The sequence below is a fragment of the Mizuhopecten yessoensis genome, unplaced genomic scaffold (assembly GCF_002113885.1).
Source record: "Mizuhopecten yessoensis strain PY_sf001 unplaced genomic scaffold, ASM211388v2 scaffold10275, whole genome shotgun sequence".
Taxonomy (NCBI): domain Eukaryota; kingdom Metazoa; phylum Mollusca; class Bivalvia; order Pectinida; family Pectinidae; genus Mizuhopecten; species Mizuhopecten yessoensis.
In genome coordinates, this window is record NW_018408465.1 from 1,814,606 (window position 1) to 1,823,054 (window position 8,449).

Genomic DNA, 8,449 nt, shown 5'->3' on the forward strand with positions numbered 1-8,449 from the left:
TATACAAAATTGCACATTCAAATATACCATTCATTGAAAGAACTGGAATTCCTTAGGGATTGATAAACCCTTACATTGTATATATGAAAATGGTTTCAATATCCTGTACCTTTGCCACATCTTGAAAATTAAACTGAAAATGTAGTCAGAAATTCAACATTGTTTCCCGTATTTTGAACAGACACTCCTTACCTTCCCTGACACTGGACCTGGATAGTAATCCAAAAACACTTGTATCCATTATGAAGGATACACTCAGACTGGGCTATTGAGAATCTTACCTGGTTATGATTAGTACTCACTCACATAGGTACATGTAAATTATCTGCAGTGTAGGGTAGGTAAAAGGATTGTCCAGGTGAACATTTTTTACTCAACTTTTCTATTTTGTTCGAGTTGGGAAGCATGCAGTAAGCCAGTTATTGCATGACTTCTCGTCACTCAGGACTTATTACACCCTCGCTTCGCTCGGGTGTAATAAATCCCTTGTTACTCGAAAACCATGCAATAACCTTTACGTGGTTAACGGTTACATAATTTCTTACCTGTGTGTCCATATCATGTTACCTGTTCGCTTACCTGTAGTTACTCACATGTAATGTGCGTCTACACACTCTGGCATACCCTATACGCTACGTTCCATATACAATTAGTTTGAAATGACCCCTGTATTTTGCTTGTCTAGCTATAGGTAAGTATCAGTCTCCACGCTCCGTGCTAGGTCTACCCCAAAATGAGAAAGGTCTAATTGCGCTACAAAAACATTATTATGTTAACTCACGGACACAACAGTGGGGCAGGGATCTTTAAGATCAAATCTTGGTAAAGATTAGGGATGGAATTTGTTTTCTGAGTTTTATTACATGTATTAACCCATTAAAGGATAAACAAAGTACATAAGTACTATATGCACACCAGGACCCTTCCTGGAAAGTGGTTGTTATATTTTTCTGAACAAGCAAACACGATATCAACTTTTCATTAATGGTGGTTTATAAAAAATGAACATGTTAACATATTTCTAAAACTTGTAAATAAAATCTCCGCATTGGAATGAGTTTAGCTGGGATTCATTGACAATGTAAATGCCAACGGAAAACATACAAATTCATTTGTCATGGGGCCAATATTTCGTCGTTTTGAAAATTGCACCTCTTTTTCAGGGGTCTCTGATACCAGAAACACTGAAACAGATGGAACAGGACGAGGATTTCAAACTGACCGCTGAAAAATTGAAGAGACTTGGCCAGAAGCAGATGACACGAGAGGAAAGAAAACAACGCCAGAGGGCGCTAAACATGCTTGGAGCACCGGACTTCAATCAGTTCTGGTTGGAGCAGAAAAAGAAGGAAAACGTTGAAGGTGAAATGTTACATTTTGTTGTATTCCGTTTTAAATAGATACGGGCCCGTATTTATCGAAACGTTATCAAGCTCAAGCTCGGGTTCTATGTCCAAGACTAGTTCTATTAACCCGCTTAATTCATGTAACATGGTCAAAAAGTCGAGTGTAAACATTGAAAACGGTGTCTTTGACAAAATATGGATTTTTAGTCACCCCTGGGGGAACCCCAGTGGGACTATTAATTTCGGTTTCAGTCCCAGATTTTGACATCTGTTGTATTGGGCTGTTACGTGTTTGCTTCTGTCGGAATATACCAGGCGCTAATTACAAGCTCTTGGATAACTCAGATATCGATATCCTTTTTAAACAGGAATAGCATAAAACCTAAAGGCGTTCCAAATTTCACACGGGAATTACATATAACCTAAAGATGTTCCGAGTATGAATCAGGCACCTTTGAGTTTCCCGAAGGGGTAAACTGTCGTATTATAAATCGCTATTGATTGAATTAGATGTTTTATGTCTGACCAACGACTACCGTTAATATTTTCGTAAAGTGCGCACTTTTTTAAGGAAAAATGAAGTGTCAAGAAAGGGGTGTACACGATACACAAGAACAATCCCAAACATGTCGTTGGTCGCGACCATTTCTCGTATATTTTTTGAGGATTTTCGGAAATGTTTTGAAATATGCTCGCAGCAATAAACAGCTAAATTTCGTTGAATAACCCCTGATTGCATTGCCAATTTAACATTTACGAAAAGTTGCAAGTTTAAGTCATATTATACAATAGAATCGGATAAATAACCTCGAGCAAAGAAGGCCCAACTTTTCAGGACGTTACGTTGTGAATTGATAAATACTACGTATCGGGAAACATAACAAAGAATTGCATCGCATTTGTCACTCTGTGGTTAAAATGTCGTTCTTGGGTAAAATCATGCTGAATTCTTCAATCTTGACAGTAGGAAATGTGTCAAAACGACATTGGTAAAGTGGCGAAGTTCGAAAGTTTATGTACCGCAAAGAGTCAAGGTCGCGTGATTTTATTAACCGGCAGGAATTTACAAGGTGACATCCATGCGAATTGAACCGATAATTATTAAAGTTTGAGTTTGAAAAATAAATCTTAACGGGTTCAAAACAGACAAATACATTTCGATCTTTTCTTTCCAAAGGAGAACTGCAGAAATCACAATTGTTTGGTGTTCTTCATGTCTCGCGAATTACGCTGTTGGTGGTCCTCCTCAGACCTGTTTGAGTGACTCCCTTTAAACGCTCTACACACTCTGCCGATATCGATGACCGATAAGGTCGGATTTGCAGACGATCAGAAAACTACCTGGAATAGTGTACTTCATAACAAAAAAAGATACAAGATTTATCCGTATATAAAATTGAATCTTTTCTGAAACTTATTGTTGTGAAAACAACATCTTATATTCCAATTATCTGTTCTGCCCATGCCAGGTGACCGTGTCAGCGCGTAGATATCCCCGTATTCGAGTTGTCAGTCAACACTAACGTTATATTTGCGACATGCTTTCTTATTAGTTCCATGTGTTGGCATGGTTACCTGAACATCAAGCATGTTTTTACACCTGGTCATTGTTTACCATTTTGATTGACAGGTGGAAATATATCCGTTATAGCTTCTGTATCTGTACGTCGTTAGAGCCCAATTCTGGTGTGATGAACGACTTGGTCAATGATTTATCGGGAAATGATCATACAAAATGACGGGATGACTTTCATGTCATTCTGACAAATTTCTAGTTTATTTATTTATCACGGTAACACAAAAATGGGATTAGAACACAGAGCTGGAGTTTGAGCACGATAACGGTTCCATAAATATTGGCCCATAAAGTTATTATAGCACTAACAAAGGTTTAGATTATCCTTAATGCTTTATTCATTAAACAAAACTAAAAAAGAAAAAATCAAGGTATCTTACAACGTAGTTTCATATAGTCTCGTTCAACCATACGCTTGATCACTTCTCTGTTAGGCATAGCTTTCGCAGACAACAAGAGTCTGGTTAAACGAGACTAGGTTGCATACCGATCGACTCTGTAAAATCAATGACTCATTAATTTTGAGCCGTATTTTCGAACCAAATCATTTTAGGTTCCTTGTGTCGTATTTCTATAACCTGAATTATATATTTGTTGTTATTAAGACAAAGAAACAGTACTGAAGAAAAACTCTATAGAGATCGTCCAAGCTAACATCGGCCTGTATTGTAACCAGGCATGCAATCATTGCCACGTGGAGTCTTCACCAAAACGGAAGGAGATGATGAACAGGGAAGTCGCAGACAAAATCCTAGCTATAATGGCCAAGAGTCCATCTGTCCACACGCTGGACATCACTGGTAAGTACACCTAATTTGAATGTGTAAATCTGAACATATGTTTGTTTGTTTGTTTGTATTCGACGCCAAACCAACACAATAAAGGTTATTATGACCATAGACGGATAAAACCACAGAATCTCTGTTTGGGCCAACATGTTAAGTAAATTGAAGTGCTCGACAAATATGCTACAAACCAAGGTAACGCCAAGAACTCACAATGGTGGTAATTATTTAAAACATGCAAAAACTTCTAAAACACAAAAATGCGAAATTGGCGAATTCTATTTTATTATTTAAATTCTAACATCTTTCAGGTAGACTGTCACTCAGAAAGACATATAACGCAATAAATGATATCGGNCTATCGTGAGAGATCTTAGCAACCGTCAACAACAATAACACAACAAAATGTAGTTCCATATTCAATGTTTATTTGTAGCACAGGACACGTGAATACGTGGATATTTCACAAAGCACAGTTCAATAATATTTTAAGATGTAAGAATTAAGCATCTAGGTCGGTCGTTCCGAGTGAGTAGTTTTTGTAGTGTATTACTACGCAGTGTGATCAGGTTACTATCAGTTCCCACGTGCTGAGATTCTATTAACACCTGTGTTATGCATTTATGAATGTAATTTTTGTCAATGGGTCTAAGCATACAGAATGTAAATATATGTATTTATGTACAAGGTATAGGACAAATTGTGTACGTAACGATTTTTTTTCACCTAGAAATATGCATTCAAATGTTAAATACATCACCCACTTTTCGTACATGTAGTCTCTAAATATAAACTTTATGCTATGTTTCTTAACATTGTTTTCCCGCAAAAAGCTAGTTTTCGACAATGTTTCACGATTTAAATGAAGTGATAGGTTATGGCTAATCCCCTAATCGAAACGTGAATCAAAATTCCACTTGGAAATTAATTGCAATATGAAAGCTTTAATTATGGATACTTTGATTTGTCTGTAGGTGGCGCCCCGGAGCTTTGTGAAGAGTTCCGATACCTTGTCAAGGGAGGGAAGCAGCTAGGGAAGACCGTTATAGACAGGTGTAATCTTACGTCACTTCTGGAACCAGGTATTTTATTCGTATCGTATGTTTGACGAAATATTTATGCATCTCGGCTCCTCCAATTTTCACTAAAATATTGTGAGAAAAGGATCAAGAATATATTTTTGGACAATCTTATGGTTTTTCACCAATGCATTAAACATACCCCTATACCTTTTTGGTTTATCAGAAGACGTTTTGTAAAGGATATAGCACGTTTGACCCATGTGACATTGAAAGCAGTTCAAGGTCATTAATTTGACGTGTTAATTTGCCTTCTCGGATTTTTCTACGCTATTTGCCAAGTATAATTGCAATAGGAGAGGAACAAAATGCACGGCCACACCGGGGTTCGAACCCGGAAAACTCCGAACTCTAGACGGACGCTCTATTAATGGAGCTACCTGGTCGCCGACTATCGACCCAGACCAGTTCCTCTATATTATCATCTGAAGCCTTTTGGTTATTCAGTTGAAATCTTTTAAATTTGTTTAAAAAAATGAAGATTGTTGCCGATGAAACGAGTCAAAGACATTTAAGCCCTTTATCATAGTATGATTCTGGCCAAATATCATCACCCTATTTATATTGGGTAACTCGAAAAAAGTCTTGTAAATGTTTAAACAAATTTCAATCCTGTGGCCTTGAAAGTGGGTCAGGGTCATTAACTCGATCAAACTTAAACAAAATAAAAGTTTTCGGAATTAAGTTTCATATATTAGTGGGGACCTTAATGTTACAATATTTGTTATATACATTTGAGTCCTATTGCATTGCAGGTCAAGAAGACACCGCTCAGTTCCTCGCCGAACATCAGGTCGACATTGTGGCATCACTGCCTTGCTATTCCGCCAAGAATGTGAACACACAGAGAGGAAGTGGGGTGTTTGACAAAAGTATCCAGGCCCTGATTTTACTGAACGAACTGGGCTACGGCAAACCTGACACTGGACTAAAACTTGACCTCGTCTACAATCCACTAGGTACATTGGTTGGCTGGTTGTCAAGGGTTTGACGTCCTATCACTGCTAATGTCATTTAAGGACTGACTTCATGTGTCTTGTGTATGCGTGCATGTGTGTATGTATTTGCCTCCCTGTGATGGCGCAGATCTGATGTCGACTTTGAAGTGCTATATCACTGAGATACCATGTCAAATGCACCCAGCACAGCATTCTACCCGGTCACATTATACCGAACTACTTCCTCATCTAAATATATTCCACTTGGTGTAACAACCTCTACCTCACTAAATTCAGATACAATCCACTATGTATTATGAATATACATTCCACACGGTACACTGTGCGTTTGTTTGGGGTTTAACTTCCTCGAAACAGCCATGGTCACATGAAGAAGCCAACCATGATCCTGCAGTAGGGACCCTCATTAGTCGCCTCTTACGATCATGCAGTGGGACACAGCAGGCCTATTCTTTCCTTGAACCTGCAAGGGCTACACTATATATATTTTCAGACTATATATATATAAGTCAGATACAGTACAACGTCAGATACAGTCCACTAGGTATGAGATACCTCACATACATCGGTTTCTGTGCCGACTCAAATGCTCAAATATCGTACAAAGTCATACAAAGTTATTTTGTATGCCGACTCTGTTAATTTCGAGCCATTTAAATGTTGTTGTATGACGTTTTTTGTGGCAAGCTTTTAACTCTGACTTTTTTACGAAGGCAAGGGGAAGTCAACTTTGCTTTATACGCATAGTATAGTGAGATTGTAGTGGGATTTCTTTGAATACTCTGCTAATCTTTTTCTCTCAATAATCTAAGTACCGCCTATGGTGCATTGTCGCAGATATGGCAAATACAGTGTAAAACCTCTGAGGCAATATACAAAGTTAATAAGGGGTACCCCGCACACAGTGTCGCAGTGTGCTGCAGTGGCTACTTAAACATGGCTAGTGAGTCCGCGGAGATGACTCGGATTGGTAAGTCATTCGACGGGCGAATGGCAGAGGGGAAGAAGGACTGTTGATTGCTTTGTAGCCAGGAGAATGGCAGAGGGGAAGAAGAACTTTGTAGCCAGGAGAATGGCAGGTGGAAGCGAAGGTTATGTTCTATTGTTGTAATGGGTGACCCTCCTAAAATGAGATGTGGTTGTGTTGGTATTGTCACTAACTCATTGATGATGCCGTAGGGCATGATGACCTTTAATTTGCTGTTGTTGGTATATTATGTTAGTGTTGTAGGGGTTTCTCTTGTTGGCATATTAAGACTTTTACGCAGTTTCTTAGCGCGAGTTTCCTCTGGCCCTGACTTAGACATTTTGACAGATACATTGTAGATGTCCCACACCAGACATCTATCTGTCAAAATGTCTAAATCTGGTGTCAGGGCCGGAGTAAACTCGGGCTTGGGGTTTCTGTGACGACTATACCAGTCCTTTGCTTATGTATCTGTGACAATCTCTGACTAGTTAATGGTTATATACCCATTATATTGTAGGAGGGTTTCTGCCTCCGCCACAACAGCCATTGAAGGAGAAGTACAAAGAGGAATTGTGGGACACGTTCGGCGTCGAGTTCAACGAACTCTTTACAATGACCAATATGCCAATCAAACGTTTTAATGACTTTCTACATCGACGGTAAGTGAATCGTGTAGTAGAAAATCACATTCTGTTACAGGAATGACTTAATGATATATTCATGATGATAGAAATGTTTACGAATTATTTAACGACTTTCTATGTCTCTATTTTCCCCGATGTTAGTGGTTGTTTATTGACTATTTACTGCGTCGCTGACACCACTTCTAATGAAAACTACATTATACTTCTGAAAATATTTACCTGTTTTTATACTCCTATACCATGGCAAAATGTTAATCCGCGGGAACGTTTTCTTCGGCTTTTAATTGTTCTAATCTCATGACGCACACCAAACTATACAATATGATAGATATTTTTGTTTATGTATTAGTTGCTACGAACTAAATAATGTTGAAATGATACATTACTTATTCTAATTCATTTGATTGGTCGATCAAAATGGCGGGTATACTCTCCGCAAATTTCTCATTTGCATATGTCCGGATTGTGATTTTTAATGACACCAGTGACCCCGACTGACGTACGTTGTGCGTCGCAAGTAAAACTCAATTTGCGACAGTATAATCATGAAACACCGCCGCAAATTTCAAAATACAGTAGGGTTATCCCCTAAATTGTTTAAACAAGTGACATTTCGGTAAATGCTCGAAAATAGTATTTTAAGCTAGCTTGGCTATGTGTATAATAAACGTTAAATACATGTACATTGTTAAAGTAGTTGAATCTTAGAACTATTACCGAATTTTAAAGATGCAGTCCTTTGTGTGTGTGTTACATGTACATTCCTTAAAGTGAAGGTGTTTTCATTTAAGCACACTTAACCAAAACTAAATGGAAAAGGAAAGTTCATCTTTTTGCAAAAGACACACAATCACAAATTGTTCGACCCAGAATAGCTAGGGTACATTTACCGTCAAACCTGTACTAATTATATAAGAGACCCTTACTGGGTAAGTCCTGAAAACGGTCTCTTAATGAAGGTGGTCTTCTAATACAGGGTTAATTCACATTGAAATCACTACAATCAGGAACATTTAAAGTTGCCTCTTAACCGAGGTCGTCTTTTAATGGAGAAGGTCACCTGAGCAGATTTGACTGTATAGCCAGCATG

General features: G+C 38.2%; 1 protein-coding gene across 1 annotated transcript in view; it reads left to right on the top strand.

Annotated features, from left to right (window-relative positions):
• LOC110459928 overlaps positions 1 to 8,449 on the top strand; it is a 24,055-nt gene that overhangs the window by 1,667 nt on the left and 13,939 nt on the right. Inside the window, exons 2-6 of the mRNA XM_021512437.1 lie at positions 1,164 to 1,362; positions 3,528 to 3,722; positions 4,682 to 4,789; positions 5,542 to 5,745; positions 7,233 to 7,374. Of these exons, the coding sequence (XP_021368112.1) occupies positions 1,164 to 1,362; positions 3,528 to 3,722; positions 4,682 to 4,789; positions 5,542 to 5,745; positions 7,233 to 7,374 (848 nt within the window). The remainder of the gene's footprint in view (positions 1 to 1,163; positions 1,363 to 3,527; positions 3,723 to 4,681; positions 4,790 to 5,541; positions 5,746 to 7,232; positions 7,375 to 8,449) is intronic.